The 18,165-nt window shown below is 40.9% G+C and overlaps 2 protein-coding genes and 1 pseudogene across 6 annotated transcripts in view; 2 read left to right on the top strand and 1 right to left on the bottom strand.

The window, feature by feature from the left end:
- The first annotated feature begins 377 nt into the window (after positions 1-377).
- On the top strand, positions 378-6,017 carry LOC100216351 (autophagy related protein Atg3-like protein). 2 transcript variants are annotated; one of them, XR_009977094.1, is made up of 8 exons: positions 378-890; positions 1,180-1,368; positions 2,927-3,040; positions 3,199-3,351; positions 3,725-3,886; positions 4,130-4,257; positions 4,432-4,673; positions 4,762-6,017. XR_009977094.1 is itself a non-coding variant. In NM_001142489.1 (7 exon segments), coding segments are annotated over 7 exon segments (972 nt in total).
- On the top strand, positions 4,686-4,794 carry LOC119628489 (U2 spliceosomal RNA; annotated as a pseudogene).
- Positions 6,018-6,229: 212 nt separating the features above from the next.
- LOC101740724 (bridge-like lipid transfer protein family member 1) overlaps positions 6,230-18,165 on the bottom strand; it is a 47,737-nt gene continuing 35,801 nt past the window's right edge. For all 4 annotated transcript variants that reach the window (XM_062668394.1, XM_062668396.1, XM_062668395.1 and 1 more), the window contains 12 exons: positions 17,686-17,830; positions 17,414-17,611; positions 16,689-16,846; positions 16,297-16,459; positions 15,370-15,557; positions 14,661-14,795; positions 13,755-13,913; positions 12,600-12,773; positions 11,592-11,801; positions 11,161-11,291; positions 10,050-10,177; positions 6,230-9,406 (listed from right to left, as the gene is read on the bottom strand). In XM_062668394.1, coding sequence (XP_062524378.1) covers positions 9,220-9,406; positions 10,050-10,177; positions 11,161-11,291; positions 11,592-11,801; positions 12,600-12,773; positions 13,755-13,913; positions 14,661-14,795; positions 15,370-15,557; positions 16,297-16,459; positions 16,689-16,846; positions 17,414-17,611; positions 17,686-17,830 — 1,976 coding nt within the window. In that variant the 3' untranslated portion in view covers positions 6,230-9,219. The remainder of the gene's footprint in view (positions 9,407-10,049; positions 10,178-11,160; positions 11,292-11,591; positions 11,802-12,599; positions 12,774-13,754; positions 13,914-14,660; positions 14,796-15,369; positions 15,558-16,296; positions 16,460-16,688; positions 16,847-17,413; positions 17,612-17,685; positions 17,831-18,165) is intronic.

Here is an 18,165-nt window from a genome sequence, read left to right as displayed (position 1 = left end):
ATTATAAAAAAGACCTAGTAACAAAGCCAAAGGGATTAAAAGTCTTTATAGAAAAGACTAAAGTCATATCTCGCTACAATTTTTCAAGCAAATGATTTTTTTTCTCTATTTATTCGTTGGTAGCTTAAGAAGCTATTCCCGACGGCTAGGTAAGCTCACAAACTCGACCTGAAAGAATTTGCTACCACTAGTCCTACTAGAGTAGGCTTCGCATAATCTACTTGCGTGTGGCACCGTTTTGTTGAATAACGCTCTGACCTTCTGACGCTTCCATAAGATATTTACGAATCGGTACTAAATTTAGATCGTCGTGAAGATTTACATTCCTCACATACCACGACGCTCTGACGGCTATCCTGCAGAAACAAGATTGGATGACCTGGAGAGAGTTAACGTGTGTACGGGCCGCATGACATGACATGAGCGAAAACCTAACGATACGAATACCACAGGCAACACACGCATAGGTACAATGTTCGAGATCCCTGCAGCAAAAGTGTCACTGCTTAAACTGAATTAAAATTACAGACAGAGATTAAGTTTAAAACATAGAGTTACTATACTTATTAACTCCATGGTTTAAAATCTATGGTACATACGGTAACCATAGATTATACACTTAATATATTCGAGAACGGTAACCACCGAACGAGAAAACACTTGAACAAAGAATTAAATCAAATCAAATTGAATTGTCAAATTTGGTCAAATTGATAAGTTCTTTTGTGGGCCGGCAATTGCTAGGTATACGTAGTAGATAGTGTAAAAGACAGCTCATAGTTTTTTTAACAACCCATAATCCTATTAGGGACATCACAATGCAAAGTGTAATAAACACAGTAAAGGGAACTGCTCTTGGCGTGGCCGGTTACTTGACACCGGTGTTGAAGGTACGTTTATCACGATCATTATTAATTACATACATATTGAAATTACTCATTATATATATGAATCGGTGACTGACCGAACATATTGATAATCTTTTTACCCTGTAAAAATAAATATTTATTTCTATGCTTCATATTTATTTAAAATGTAATATTCTGTAGTGAGTGTCTCACAATTTGAACGGTAATTCCAGAATATGGGGATTTGAGGATCATTTGCAAGTCAATTAGGTTACTAAGAAATTTGAAAACAAACCAAAGGCTTATTTATATTAACTTCACTTATTTCTAGGAATCGAAATTTCAAGAAACTGGTGTACTGACTCCTGAAGAGTTTGTAGCTGCTGGTGACCACCTGGTACACCACTGCCCTACCTGGCAGTGGGCAAAGGGAGAGGAAGCTAAGATTAGGCCTTACCTTCCTGCAGACAAACAATTCCTTATAACTCGAAATGTGCCATGCTACAGACGATGTAAACAAGTAAGCTAAAACAATTTTTGTAAGTTACAATAGATATCACGGCTTCTTCAGTTTTTATGACAACCTCCGCAAGAAGTTGTCATTTTGCAATAGCTATTTCAAAATTTTTGTAGTTATTGTGGGTGACTCACATGTATTTATTTATTTTATAATATTTTATTATAATTACACTACACAACAACACATACATACTTACTTTATTTTATATCAACACATTCATTTATCACACAATCATACAAAACATTATTTACACTAAACAAAATTAAATCCACAACTAAAGTCGGGCGATAACTGCAGTATAGCGGCGACGATAATATTTCGCTAGTACATCGGTGCATAGACGAACCGGTCGTTGCATTTTTACCGATCCACCGCCACCAGTCGAAATCTGATATGCGAGCATGCATCCCGTGTTATTCTTTCTGTACTACGCCTTTTAATTATTACTTTTTGTTTCGTGTACCGCTTGTGTTGCTTGGACTATCTATTTCTTGTTACTTTCACCTTCTTTGTATATTTTGTGTTCGTCTTAAATAAAAACTTTCTTTGTGTCCATTTGTATTTGGAAAGACATTATAATTACAACCATCGCCCAAGATGACTAAAGTTATCATAGTCAAGCACAACTGAAGTGTTGAATTGTGTTTATTTAATTTGAAATTTCTTTGTCTAATGACTAATGTCTTTCTAACACTTTGTAAAATAATTTTTTACTTTTACACATGTGTAAACACAAAACTATCTGGATAAAGTAATAATCTAGAGCATGATCTTGTGATGCCTAGACCTTTTTTGTTTTATATAAGCTGAAAGTTTCTCTGTGGATGTCTCCACACGGCTGAGAACAAGTACTTACTAAGGAGTTTTGATTATGGTTACTTGAGCTTGTAACAGGCAGTAAAGTTGTATTGAATTGTACTTCAAATTTGTTAAATTATAAAGGTATTTTTTTTAATAAAATTAATAATCACATAATCTATTGCTGGACACTTAGTAAACTTGCAACCCTATAACCCAAATAGTATAATTACCAAATTAACTCATTTTGCAGTTTCAATTGTATGCTGTTACCATAACAGTGATAAAGTATTAGATTCCAACGATTCCCACTTACACCTAAATTCCTAGATTGCCTAACAAAGCTCCATTATATTAGATACTAAAGATTTTATTCTGGTTTGTGAAGGTTTTATATAGACTGCTTTGTGGTAAAATATCCGTGCCAGCTCAACATTTTCTTTTATACTGCTGTTATACTATCACGAAAAATAGGCGCAATTTAGAGACATCAAATAATAGAGAATTTCCTGCTTGTTGGGTTGTACTTCATCATGGTAGCGGAGATCACTTAAAATAAGTAGCATAATTAATTTTAAAAAATAGTACTCGATATTTGAAAAATTTCTTGGTATTTATTTAAAGAAAAAAAAATACATTAGAAATTAGAATAAAAAATACACATATTAAAGAAAACATTCAGCTATGCATGTATGTAAAGTGCAAACTGGCCATCCAACCCACTAGATATTAATTGGGTTAATGTTTAATTTCTTTCTAGATTGAATACTGTGAAGATAAAGAGAAAGTGATAGAAGATGAAAACGATGCAGATGGTGGCTGGGTTGATACTCATCACTATGACAATGCAGGCTCCCCTGCACTCGAGGAAAAGGTCAGCAGGTTCAATTGCTTATTTACATAGACCAATTTCTCACCTGATTATCTGCAGATATCCTTAACATGCATGCCCATACTTTAAAACCAATTGACAGGTAGGAAAGTAAAACAATAATACTGTTTAATCCTTTGTAAATTAAAAACTATAAATAGGTCTGTGAGATGACCCTCGAAGCAGCTGACACTGGCGACAGTGACGATGGAGCTGCCGACGGTGGTGATGATGATGAAGACGAAGATGATGAGGGCGAGGCTGAGGACATGGAGCAGTTCCAAGAATCTGGTCTTTTAGATGAAGTAGATCCGGTAAGTTCTGTTTTATAAACTAGCCAAACGCCAAGTGCTTACATTACTGTCAGACTAACTAAGAAGTGAGCCCAGTGAAAGATTTTACTTTGCAATTACCCTCGATGTATATGTCAAATCATAAAGCTCTTTTCTCAATGACTTACATATATCATATGCAGGGTTAAAGAGATCAGAATCAACATAGGCAAATTAATCACTTTTCTCAATAAAATGTAACTCATGTTTGAGTTACGCTCGCCTGTTACACCATTACAATTACGCTTTTGTTGTGATTTTTCTGTGTATAATAAAGAACAAGAATTTATCAAACTCCTATCAGCTAATTAGTAATGCAATATTAAATTTAACAATATCAATAATAAATGATCAGTCAACAGATCTAGCCCAGCGTACAGAGCTAAAACTCAAAGCCGATAAGAAACAGAAGCAAGGAGAAGGTGATGAGATCGTCCGGACTCGAACTTACGACCTACACATCACTTATGACAAGTATTACCAAACTCCGAGGCTGTGGCTCATCGGATATGATGAGGTGACTGATTTTAATTATTATCCATTACTTTTGTTATTCCACTAAGAACTGACTAGGTTGTGACATTTGGTGAAAAGTGAACTCCTGAGTGATTTGAAAACCTGGTGACATAACACCCGGGTTGATATTGATTATGTTTCCTTAAAATACATTTTAGCATTTTGTAAATTAAATTTACATGACAGTCAAAGATCATTTGAAAGAGCTTATAAACATTTATTTAAAATGAGGTTTTTCTCCTAGAACCGGTCACTCCTGACTGTGGAACAGATGTACGAAGACGTGTCCCAAGATCACGCTAAAAAGACTGTCACGATGGAATCTCACCCTCATCTCTCTGGACCCAGCATGGCTTCTGTACACCCTTGCAGGTATGTGTGCTCAAACTTATCATATTCTTAGTGTTTAGTATAATATAAGTTATTTTCAGTTTTCAGTTTAACAATAAAAATTTCTAGAATAATTATTAATAAAAATGAGTTTATAATATTAATTGGATTATCTTTCTGCGAGGGCCGATCATTGATGAATTGTTTCCGTACCAGGCACGCGGACGTCATGAAGAAGATAATAGAGACGGTAACGGAGAGCGGCGGCGAGATGGGCGTCCACTCCTACCTCATAGTATTCCTGAAATTCGTACAAACAGTTATACCCACCATCGAATATGATTTCACACAGAATTTCTCGATTAATTAACTTTAAGCATATTGTTTATGGTTCAGCTTTTTACGGTACAAAGATAGCAAGCAGCGCTTGTAGAGCACAATTGTCTGTGGTCCCGATGGTGTTAAATGTTATCGCTTCTCGGCCTTTTGGCTAAGATCAAAGTGTAGTATCTGTTCTTTTCAGCTTAAAAAAAAAAAAAAAAAAAGTTAAATGTTTGAAGACGCTAAGCAAGACTTTTAGTTTTAATATGAACACCTGAAGTTTGTAAACACAAAATAATATATATTGGCTTATCATGCTGTAATGTTTTGTAAATATACAACACTTTACTGATTTATTTTGTTATAAGGTCCAATGTTCAAAAACACAATCCATCATTCTCTAAAAATTGTTTTATTGTTTCTTTTAAATGTTACCAGCAAATTAAACAGTATCTAAATTGAATTAAAAGAATTAAAAGAATTAGGCGAGGAAAACATTCATTTTCTTTATACTACGTGTTTCTATCGATCTGTTATGAAATTTGTATGTATAAGTGAATATGTAAATACCCTCTACAGCTCATTCATAAATACATGTCTTATTTTTGTTCTTTCTTTAAAATCGACAAGTTCAATAATGCGTTTTTCAATCGTTTGCAATCTTGTCTTTTGTATAACGAATCGCATTATATTTTAAAAATTCATTCTCATATCGCTGTTGCTGACAACAATTTTGGCAGCGCGTTATTTTTTTAACATTAAGTGCATATTTAAAGGCCAGTAATACATTGCAGCTTTATGATTGCATTTATTACCACCTAATGCACTTATAAACTATTTTTATGTAATATGATTTAAAAATGTGTTTTAAACATTTTGTTATTATAAATGTGTAATAAAACTGTAAAATAAATAGGATTCTGTTATATTCTATAAACGTTAAGTAGGTAAATACTAAAATTGTAATTTTTTGTTTAATTTATTTTATTACTCTTTTTTTTATAATTCGCCATATTCTGTGCGGTGTTAATTTGCATTGTCCTTTATTTTTGGTAAATAGGGTATTTGTCTGTTGCTAAATTATTAGAAACTCAATCAGCAATAAGGCATTTTTCTGTCTCTCAACAAGCTTTCTGGTCTATAACTCAATTCTTAACTTAAATATTTTATGGGTTGTCCTTCACCATCAAAATCAAGTGATTCGCCATTTAGACAGACGACTTCGCAAGTTATTAGACAGGCTGCGACGTCCGAATTTATCACTGTATATGCAAGTTATACCGGATCTGTACTGGACTTAATTTTTAAATTCAAATACCCTTTTAAAAGCTAGTTTTTCTATTATCTCTTTTTGTGTTATGATTGGAATTACCATGATATTGTATATTGCGCATGTATGTTCTATAAACTCGTTTAATCGCATATCATTTTAAGTTTGAAATACATATTTTTTTTAAATTAAATGTTATTTTGCTACGGTATTGTGTTTTTTTTTATCAACTTATTTAATCTTCAATCGTGTAAAAAATTATTGTTTGTCTATTTCTGTCTGCGTGGCTGTCAGAATGGCTCGGGCAATGATCTTTGTGTCGTAGTGAGAAACTCTTCCTAATTGATTGAAGACAACATTATGAATCCATCACTAACGGCGCGTGCAAACTTGTGACAGTATCACGAAAAATATAAAACATAATTTCTAATAATAATTTATTACATATCACATACATTATGTACAAACCACAGCTCGATAATAAAGCCGAATTGAAATATATCAATTTAATCATACAAAATCAGTTCAATATTGTAGCAACTTAAAATTAAATAATCGATTTTAATTTGACACGGACACGGGCAAGTGTGGCAACTTCGATATATTTTCGTTTTTTTTTTTTTTTGGTAACACAGGTATAATGTTTTTTAAGCGATTGTCATAATTTTTTTAGAGTATTATAATATTTATGAATACTTATTAAACTATTAATTGAATACAAATGTTTTAGGAAATATTAATGGGAAACATTATTTCGGGAAATGTATAATTAAAATCAGTATGTATAGAGCGCCATTTTTTTTAAGTATTTAAGATTACATAATCGGTACACGGCTAAACTTTACGAGCACATTACGAACTCAGTAATTGTACTGAGTTTACAGTGTACAATACTTTCTTGTTTTATTAGATAGACATCTGCAATAATCTTAAACGACACTCCAATAGTGGTATTTGGTATTGTAATGATAATTGAGTTTAATGTTTGTTGTTTCTAACATCATCTGTGTCGAAGAGTCATCGTAACACTGAGATTAGTAATTTTAAATGTCTTTGTTGGTTTGGTGACAGCGCTACGATTCAACGTCTTTTTTGGAAAGGAAGTAAAGTGAAAAAAAAAGCCGTATATTTGATTGGTATAGAATAGCATATGTAGTAGAACCTACCTAATGAAATATAATCTAACATCAGCTTTTGGTTGCTCTATAAGCCACGACTAATTAGTTACTTAGTTCAGCGACATTACAGAACATCAATTGCACTATAATATTATTACTTTTTATACATTTTTGGTCCAACACAAAAAATAAACCTAGATACATCCCTTTATTACACCACGTTCTTAACCCAGCTAACAAATTTATTGTAACACAAAAATATGAATAATTTCAATATAATTTCACAATAATAAATTTGCATAATTTTTTTATATTCTTACTTTAACACAAAACAACGTAACGAAACCTGTCATATAACAGAGTATTTATTTAGGTGTTTATCTGAAAAATTTACATAAAAAGATTGTCCAATACATTTCTCGTGAGAATAATCAAAGAATTGATTTGAAGTTAATACTTTAATATTAAATATAATTGCGGGTAGTCAACTGAAATAATTTATTGTATTGCGCACACATAGAAGTGTTGTATTTTCTAACAGACAATTTAAGAATTTTTTTTTTATTCCCCTTGTACGCAGACGAGCATACGGCCCACCTGATGGTGAGTGGTTACCGTCGCCCATGGACTTCAGCAATGCCAGGGGCAGAGCCAAGCCGCTGCCTACCCTAAATATTGTAACGATTAAACTAATGAGACAGTCTTGTATTTCACTGTGCCCAGCTATTAGAAAAGGGAGGTAAATGTCTTGGAGCGTATGCATGGACGCATTGTTGGGCGGTCGCACTTGGCCTGCCTTTATCAGGAGCCTTTTGTCATGAGTGAGGAGGTATTGATAATAAAAATGAAATATATTATATTAAATTACCAACTTATACATTACATTTATATTTCGTGTTCAAAACACAATTTCGTTGATGTTTTGTACTAATATGAAGCTGCCAGACAAATACAGGGTGTAAGGAAACCGCAGCCGATGCGAACGTTCACTTCGGTTCCGCGACTCATAGACACAATTAAAAACTACTTTTACGATTTGATTTCGCGTTTTATTGTATAGTTGTTGCAGTGCGACTGCGCGCCGCCCTTAGTTGTGTGGGTGACCAATATGTACACGCGTCAATGTAGGCGTGAGAGCAGAGGGTACACACACTTACCAAAATGTATGTTTATGATTACAACTACAAATAAAGGCCACGCACGCTCGTACACCGATCATCGTTCTCGTCGAACCCGTCGCTTGCGACGAAGGGTTCAGCGAGTAAACTAACCCCCAGACACAGCCCACTGAGTTTCTCGCCGGATCTTCTCAGTGGGTCGCGTTTCCGATCCGGTGGTCGATTCTGTGAAGCACGGCTCTTGCTAGGGTTCGTGTTAGCAACGTCTTCAGGTTTGAGCCCCGTGAGCTCACCTACTAGTTAAAGTTACGCTGATATAGTCATAAAGTCTCTCTAGACCAATACCTTAGAAAAGAAAAAAAAAGCGATCATACTTTGCAACAACTATATAATGTGTTATATCCGATCCGTTTCTTCACAGCTTTCGGCGTCACGGATTTTACCGATAAACAATGCGAGGATAAATCGTAAATTTAGTTTTAATTAAGAATCAATAAATTACTAACACTCACGCATCAAAAGAAAATGAGCCTTAATATTACGTGATAGAGTATATTGACGGCCCGCAATGTAACGCTAGACACGACGGCGCGTCGACCGACCGGTTTGTCGGTTCATGAAATCACGCACGATTTATGATTGTCTTAGCAAAGAATAGTTTTCCGAGCACGTGAGTAGTGGGCACAAAACCTATCGTTTCAGCGGAGAACGGTTGTATTACTCCCTGCATTTTAATTTTAATTCACTCTCCAATTGAGGCCTGTTTCATACAAATAATAGCATTACATATAATACTAATAATAATAATAATAATTCTTAATTAAATCAATCGTGTTATACTATAATATCGTATTTATTTAATTTTCGGGAATGTTGAAACAAAGTGGACAGTCGGAGCGAGGTAGCATATGTCTCTATCCCGCTCCCTCCGCTACATAGTGACGCAACCCGTGCTGACAGACGAGACGCGTTACAACCGAACGAAGCAACTTGCACTTGTCGAACTGAGATCAAGTCATTCTGAACAAACTAATGTTCAATGTAATAAAGTTGTTTTGTTCGCTAAAACTGTACTTTTGGATTGGGCATTTACAGGAAACTTCTAACACATGTCGCTACTGTCGACTTAACATTTAACTCCTACATAGCCCGTTAGATGGCGTTAAACGAAACGGGCTCAAGTCTTGTGCGGCATGATGGCGACGAGCCGCAGCAGCACGAGCGACAGTATCTTGTCGAGGGGGTCCAGGGTGCCCCGCTGCAGCCACTTGGGTATGGTGGTCCGCGCGTGGCTGAACCCGAGCTTCTGCAGGATGTAGTCCACGCCGTACGGCTCTATAGACTTACCGGCCCACGATAGTAATCTGTTGAAGGGATTTCGATCATTCAGAAACTTCAATTTTTTATTGCTCCGGTGGGTGAATGCGCTTAGGTTGAACCTTGGTGTCAACAACGTAAATGCCACCGCCCACCTTGTGACATGAGTCCCAAGTCTCAATCTACAACACAACGGCTGCCCCACCCTTCAAACCGAAACGCATTAATGCTTCACGGCAGATATAGGCAGGGTGGTGGTACCTATCCGTGCGGACTCACAACATGTCCTACCACCAGTAAATATGAGTAACGTCAATCAAAAATACTGTTTGAGTAGTGAGCATGAGTAGTAGAAATACAATATTGGTATATATTATATATAATATTATAAAGAGGAAAGATTTGTTTGTTTGTTTGTTTCGAATAGGCTCCGAAACTACTGGACCGATTTGAAAAATTCTTTTTCCATTAGAAGCCGACATTGTCCCTGATGAACATAGGCTACTTTTTTTAAATATTTTTTTATTTTATTTTTTTGGTTTCATGTGTGTTTTAATGTTTCCGAAGCGAAGCGAGGGCGGGTCGCTAGTTGGTATATAAAACTTAACATACACTGTAAGAGTTTTTCGTTATTAAGTTTACTTAATGTCAATTAGTTGGTTAAGTTTACGTAAGAAAAGTGTAGGGTACCTGACGGTGGGCTCTAAGTGCCAGGTGACGCAGCGGTAGTCCCGGTAGTCCTGGGTGAGCCGATCCGGGCGGGGCGAGCTGGTGGAGGCGCCGGGCTCACCCCACGACCTGTTGCCTGGCATCTGGGCCTACGCATTCCAACAGATGTGGAATTAATTAATCACAGCTAATGTTAGTAGTTGTCGGTTTCGTAACATAAGGTTTTTTACATGAAGGGGTTGTCAGCTTCTTGCGTAGCCCCCAAAATGCAGGAGGAAAACACACTACTTTGGTCAGCGAGCCAGCTAGCTAGGCTGTACTACCGACCGACAGAAATGAGAAGACCTAGTTGGTGGGAAGTAAGAGATACAAAGGAGTGGCCAAATTTCGGCACCTTGGCTGCAGTGTAACAGACACCAATTACAGGGAAGACGTGATCGAAATACGTGTACAAAATACCTTACAATGCAGTGCAGCCCTACGTCCGGCTCTCTCTACGAAGTTACTAAGCAGGCGCACCAAGATTTCGATATACAAGACTAAAGTCAAACCGATCTTATTGTATGGATGCGAAGCATGGACGCTTACACAGAAAGAAGAGACAAAAATTTCGTGACTGAGTTGAAGGTACCGAGAAAGATACTGGGACCAGTTCAGAAAGGTGTTGGTTCTTGGCACGGCCGGGAAACAAGGATGTAAAAAGGCTTTTTGGTGAACCAAATGTTCTGGGGGAGATGAAGGCGCAGAGGCTCGGATGGCTCGAGTATGTAGTGCGTATGGAGCAGGATCGGCCTGTGAAACGGGTGTACCGGAGGGACGCCGCCCGGGAAGGCCCAAGTACCTCTGGTCTGACGCTGTGGAAGGGATCTACGTAAGCTCCGGCAAGGTGTTGCGCAGCGCCGGAATTAATGGCAACGTTTATTATCGGAGGCCAAGATCCACTTCGGGGTCTTAGCGCCAGCGCAGTAGTAGTAGTAGTAGTGTTACATTTAATCTCATTTGTGACGTCATATGTGGGTGCAAAAGTTTGGTCAAACCACATTTAGTAACGTTGAACTGATTTTTTTGTTTGAATTATTTTTAAGCCAATATTTATTAGAACAAATTAAAATAAATTAAAGAAATTACGTACCACTCGCTCCTTCTCTTTGAGGTAGGAGGAGATGAGGTCGTGGAGGAACAGGAATGCTTCGGCGTCCACCGACACGAAGATGTGGTCTTCGAACTCCGTAATGAAACTGCATTCCACTACCGGCTTCTCGTCTACGTGAAACGATAATCAGTGTTTAGTTACGACTTAGAGGATTGCTCTGCGGAAATTCTTGTCGCATTTCGATCTACTGGACGAGTGTCCGGCGGTAGTCGCCCGTGGGCTGCACGTAGTCCGCGTTTCCGATCCGGTGGTAGATTCTGCGAAGCACGGCTCTTGCTAGGGTTCGTGTTAGCAACGTCGTCAGCTTTGAGCCCCGTGAGCTCACCTACTAGTTAAGGGTACGCTGATATAGCCTCTCAAGGCTCCAAGCTTAGGTAGAAAAAAAAAAACGTTGGCGAGGGCGCGGGTACCGTTGTGCGTGGGCGGCGCGGCGGGCTGGTGGTGCTGCGTGCGCAGGTGCAGCTGCAGCGCCGGCAGCGCGAAGATGACCTCCCGCACGTGCTTGTCGCCCGCCTTGCTGCGCTCCCGCTCCCTCTCCCGCTCTCGCTCCCGCTCGCGCTCCGTGCTGTTGGTGTTGCCGGCGCCCGCCTCCTTCTCCAGCGACGGGAACAACTCTATAGCTGTCATTTTAAAGTTAAACTTTAATTACATCGTCTCAAACGTTTTCGTTTGTGTGTTGCATGTCGCGTGACGGTCGGCGGAGTAAGGATAAAGTGAAAGGCGCTCGTCAGAGCAGCCAAGCCCAATATGGCGGCGCTTATAGTTCGTAGCAGCTGACCGTGTAGTGTATAGACTATTACTCATTTGTGCCAGTGCTCGACATTATTTTGTTTGTTTTTGTCAGTGTTTAATGTAAATGTTGTTTGTCAGAGTTAAATGTATAGATATTCACATTCACAGTCACATTCAGACTTTTTTCATATTATAGAATGTGAAAAAAGTTTCACTTTTACCGTGGTTTCATAAAACATCACAAACCTTTTTTTTTTAAGGAATTTTATGACCTGGTTACTAAGACTTTTAGGTCATGTCTTATTTTAATTTGTATTCATATTTTTATGAAATAATCAAATATGGAGTGAAATGAAATGAAATGAAGATGATTAATTTGAGACACTAATCAACTGGGATGAAATTAAATGAAATGAGTTGAGATGATATGGGACGAAATATAATCTCAGTAAAATTGTGGTCATTTACTGAGATTTTTTCACTGAACTTTTTGGAGGATAAGTTACGTCCAGCGGCTTTGTTTATTTCCCCACATTTGTGTACTTTCACAGATATAAACCACCGTTATTACACATTTAAACTTGAAGAAATACTAAAAAGACAAAATAAAACAAATCACACAACTTCACTCCTCGCTCCTCATAGCTGTAAGGCACACAGTGGTCGCTGGGAGCCGGCCGACCTACCGTCGATCTCGCTGTTGGCGAAGGCGTAGTGGAACCACTCCCGCAGCGTCTTGAACTGCGGCGGGAACAGCACGGTGCGCGTGATGCGGCACACCGTGGCCAGCGACGCCGCGCGCCGGCACGCGCCCAGGCTCGCCGTCAGGCTCTGCACCACCTGCACCGCGCCGCCCGCCGCTGCGTGTGGCGACACAACACCACTATACCACCAGCCAACCTCAACCTCCCAGTACAACGAAAACTCCAAAGATTTTTAAGAAAAAAAGAGATCGAAGTCGATTTGGGACATGAGGTCGTGTCTCAATTGTATAACATGGCGGCTATTCCCCGTCTCTAATCGGGACACATCACTACTTAGCGGCAGAAACAGGCAGAGCGGTGGCACCAATGTCGACTTACAACCCGTGTTACTATCAGTGCTGAAGCATTAATTATATTAACAATTTTTTGAACTTATACTTCTTTAGGCGCGTTATGAAAAATTGATGAGAGTGAAATTTTACGATGCGCGCGCACCGTGACACAAAATTAACAGAATGAAGTTGCCCACTAAATCGCTCATTACAATACGACCGACGTAACTTGGCGAGTCTGAATATAGCCGCAGGTGAACTTTCGCGCATGTACATTAGCATTCATTTTTTAGTAATATAAATGACAACATTATTATTCAATATAATTCATTTAAAATATTATTAAACAATTAACGTTAAATATTTATTATTAATTATTTAATATTTAAAAAAAAGAAATAAATTTAATAAAAATAAAGTATAACTTCTTACGCGCGTACATAAGTACACGCACCCTTTTCTTATTGCCCTTTTAGGCAGACGAGCATACGACCCACTTTATAGTGAATGGTTACCGTCGCCCATAGACTTCAGCAATGCCAGAGTCAAGCCGCTGCCTACCGCTAATATTATAATAAAATAATGATGACATAAAATAACTAAAAAAGATGTTAGTTTATTGAACACTACGATTTGGGATCACGCTCTAAAAGACTGACGTCATTATAACATGTACATTAAATAAATATTAAAGAGAAAAAAAATTAAAATCTCTCTGCGAATTGCATCACGTGTTTAGCTATGCGTTGTTTAATTTGTTGCATATTAGAGTCGCATTAGGAGGATGTCAGTGAACAGCTCGTACGTTCGTCGCCGTCCGCGTGCTGGGCCTCGGTCGCGAAGCTGATGCAGGGCTCCTTCAGACTGAACAGCGCCCAGGACTTCGCCTTGAAGCTGTTCCCGTGGAAGCACGCCAGCGATATGTTCGTGCCCTGCAGCTCCATCGTGCCGCCCAGGACTACGCCTGGAACGCAGACATTTTGCAGTTACTTATACACACGATCGTCAGTTTTCTCGGGACTGCAGTGTCGGAAACGTCACAAACATCAGTGTGATTAGTGTGAGTTTTTTAACGTTCTCGATAGCGTAAAAGTTAATCCAACTTTGTATGCGGCTGGAACAGCGCCACTAGCGGCAAACGATTCTGTTCCGCACAAATTTGACTGAACTTTTACGCTATCGAGAACGTTAAAAAACTCGTACTAAACGCACTGGTCCGATCTGGCCACCTTGAACCCCGCACTGGACAAAAGAATTCTAAGGAGATTTAAAATTGACCAAGTAATAAAATATTACAGTGTGAAAAAAGCAGTGAAATAGTATTTCAAAATGAATAGTCAATTTTTCGGTTGCATCAGCAAGGTTTATTTTATTTTATTTTTTATTGTTTAGATGTGTGGACGAGCTCACAGACCACCTGTTGTTAAGTGGTTCCTAGAGCCCATAGACATCTACAACGTAAATGCGCCACCCGCCTTGAGATATAAGTTCTAAGGTCTCAGTATAGTTACAACGGCTGCTTCACTCTTCAAACCGAAACGCATTACTGTTTCACGGCAGAAATAGGCAGGGCGGTGGTACCTACCCGCGCGAACTCACAAGAGGTCCTACCACCAGTAATTACGCAAATTATATTTTTTCGGGTTTTGATTTTGATTACACGATGTTATTCCTTCACCGTGGAAGTAAATTGTGAACGTTAGTGGTGTACCGTGGTCCGGAAGCGGGCTGGGCATGGTGGAGAGCTGCATGCCGGACACCAGCTGCAGCACGCGCTGCCAGTGCCGGTGGTGGCGCAGCTCCTGCTGCGGGGGCGGGCCCTCCGCCGACGCGCTCGCCTGTTGCTCTGTCACGTTGACATCAAAACATGTTCAACAGCCATTTTATATTGCTAGTGGTCACCCGGTAGTCGAAATATCGACTATAATTAATTGAAATTACAAGTTTGTACACTATTATGATTCTATTTTCAAAGACTATTATTCTTCTCTAATCACAAATTTCGTCAAGACTACACTATAGAAAAATATGAATAAAGACAAACAATACCTATTTAATCTATTCTCAATTTGAGCACAGACGTCAAGACCAAAAGTTTGGCAATAAATACATAGTATGCATGCGTATTGCGTCAAATGCATGGTAGTGTGTGTAATGTTTTTTTATTGATTTACATAATGTATATTTTAGGCATGGTTTAAAAAAATATTAACATTCTGCACTCCTTCTCTATATTCTCTACAAGTGTGGGAAATTTCATACTCCTCCGTCCGCGCAATTTAAAAGGGTACAAAGTTTTTCCTTAACGTATTAATATATAGATACAATAGATAGTTTAATCAGAGTCTGACATGAACAAACAGTTAAAAATTCATTAACCGTTAAAACGTTAATAAAGATTAAATGGCGAATGCACTCACGTCCCCTGCGGTCCCTCCTGTAGTTCGGGTGTAGGGAACTAAACACGCGCTTGCTGGACTTGAACTGCTGGGTGAAAAACTCTTCCAGTTTCAGTTGCATCTTCAGGAGGTCTGGCGTGGTGCTCCTGCTCATCAGGATCTGCAGCTGGTGCCAACTCAGTGTGCCGTGGATAAGGATGATGGCCGGCCTAGGGAGAGATGTGGCTTTGAGTTGTGACTGATTCATCAATTTTGGCAAACGAGACTACCGGGTGCACACTGTCGCTGTCACCTGTCCATACAATGATCAAAGTAAAGAATAATGAATACGGGTGAAAAAAACATTATCGGACCAATTTAACATCCACTTGGTTTCCCCCCTCTTTACATTGACCTAAGTACAGCCCCGTGTGCAGGGGGCGCGGGGGGCGGGCGTGGACGTACCTGTGCGCGTGCGGGTGCCAGCGGTCGCGCGCGGAGGCGTGCAGGGGGCGCGGGGGGCGGGCGCGGACGTACCTGTGCGCGTGCGGGTGCCAGCGGTCGCGCGCGGAGGCGTGCAGGGGGCGCGGGGGGCGGGCGCGGACGTACCTGTGCGCGTGCGGGTGCCAGCGGTCCCGCGCGGAGGCGTGCAGGGGGCGCGGGGTGCGGGCGCGGACGTACCTGTGCGCGTGCGGGTGCCAGCGGTCCCGCGCGGAGGCGTGCAGGGGGCGCGGGGTGCGGGCGCGGACGTACCTGTGCGCGTGCGGGTGCCAGCGGTCCCGCGCGGAGGCGTGCAGGGGGCGCGGGGTGCGGGCGCGGACGTACCTGTGCGCGTGCGGGTGCCAGCGGTCCCGCGCGGAGGCGTGCAGGGGGCGCGGGGTGCGGGCGCGGACGTACCTGTGCGCGTGCGGGTGCCAGCGGTCCCGCGCGGAGGCGTGCAGGGGGCGCGGGGTGCGGGCGCGGACGTACCTGTGCGCGTGCGGGTGCCAGCGGTCCCGCGCGGAGGCGTGCAGGCGCGACACGCGGGTGAGCAGCGCGCCGGCCCCCATGTACTCGAGGCGCAGTTCCAGTGCGGCGACCCTCACGCCGCACACGTGACCAGGGTTGCGCCCCGGCTCCTCCTCGATGTGCACTGCATTTGTATAAATCAATAATACAACGGTTAACTTCGACGCAACAAACAAGAAATAAGATCCTATCGATAAAACAATAAACAATTTCGACCTAAGGTGATTCACATCTGCATTTTATTCCCACCATTATTAAGTCTGTAATTTTCTAACAGATGACGGAAGTGGCAACAGTTTAGTTGATATAGTTTGTAAAGATGTCGATGTACGTGTACGGCCCACAAGACTGACCGTAGGTGTCGATGGAGGAGAGGGAGATGGCGCCGCCCACGATGCCGCCGCGCGCGTCCAGCTCGGACGCCAGCAGCGCCACGCCCAGCAGCATGTTGCGGCGCCCCACGCTGCCGATGCTCAGCCGCCCGGAGCAGTGGAAGCCGCGGCTCTGCCAACTGACGCAACCGCAACGTGAGCCGACCCGCCCCGACAGCGTGGCCCTCGTCGCGAGTGCCACCCCGTGAGGTCCCGAATTCACAAATCACAGCAGTGACGTCTAGTACGCGGGGATCGTTAATCTAAGCCCGTTGCCCGCCGCAACATGACGCTATTTTTCGAATGCACTTATAACACCGTTCAGATTACATTTAATATTTTAAAAATATATTTGGAAACATTACTTTAACCATTTTATTTAATAACTGGTTACCAAATATTTACCAAAATATAAATTATATGAAATTTTCTTGATAAAGATTTAATTTTATCTTTTATAGGAAATGGAATAAGTTTGGAAAAGAAGCATATAATAAAGTAATAAAATATAATAAAGTTCAATAAAAAAGTTGTGAAGAAAAGGCGGTCAGAGCAACTGCGGCGAGCACGGGTCGTTGTGCGCATATTAAATGTTCACATACCAGTACTAGGGTAGTAAAGGTAGAGATAGGATAGTAGTGAAACAAAGTAAGCAGGACCGCATTTGTTGCACGCAGACAAGTTCTTATGGACATTGTCAAACTAACCTGACATTGCCCATGACGTTTCCCATATTCATATGAACGTTGAGCTTGGTGAAATTGACGGCAAAGAGGACGAGCGTCTCCCAGGCGGCGCCGGACTGCGGGGGCGGCTTGCTGTCCTTGGACCGCTGCTGCTCGAACGGCTTCAGCTTCTCGCGCTGGGGCAGCACCGGCGATGTGGGGGCCGTGTGGGTTGACGAGCTGCGAAGCGTACGGTACTCTCACGGCCGAGTCACAGAGCAGGTCATGGATAATGTGGGGGCGGCGGAACGTACCCGGGCTGGTCCCCGGCGAGGCCCAGGTCCCCGAGGAACATCCTGCGCACGATGGTGCGGCGGTACCAGGCGCGCGGGAAGGACAGGATCTCCCCCAGGCGCCGCATGTCGTACTTGAACGACGCCGAGCCCACGTCCACTATGGCTGCGGGGACAAGTCACCAACTTATTGCGTTTTTTTGTTTAAAAATTTCAAAATGGCCTAATTAATACGCTTTTATTAGCTTCAGACGTATGTTAGTATGTAACGGTAACTTTGAACATGATTTTGACCCCCTTCAAACTGTGGATTAACTGAAAAAAAAAGCGTGGGGTGCACGGTATCAATAGTTATAAATATTTTATGAACAGATATGAGTAGAAGGGTTATTTTGATAATATCCTGAAAAGCAACTCACGCTTTTTTTACAATGAAGTCATTTTTTCTTACACTATTTTTAATTCAAATTTATTTTCTTTTTTTAGTTGGATTTTCTATAA

Source organism: Bombyx mori, chromosome 4 (assembly GCF_030269925.1).
Source record: "Bombyx mori chromosome 4, ASM3026992v2".
Lineage (NCBI taxonomy): Eukaryota > Metazoa > Arthropoda > Insecta > Lepidoptera > Bombycidae > Bombyx > Bombyx mori.
The sequence above is the reverse complement of the archived record's forward strand: the minus strand, read 5'-3'. Positions and strand labels throughout refer to the sequence as shown.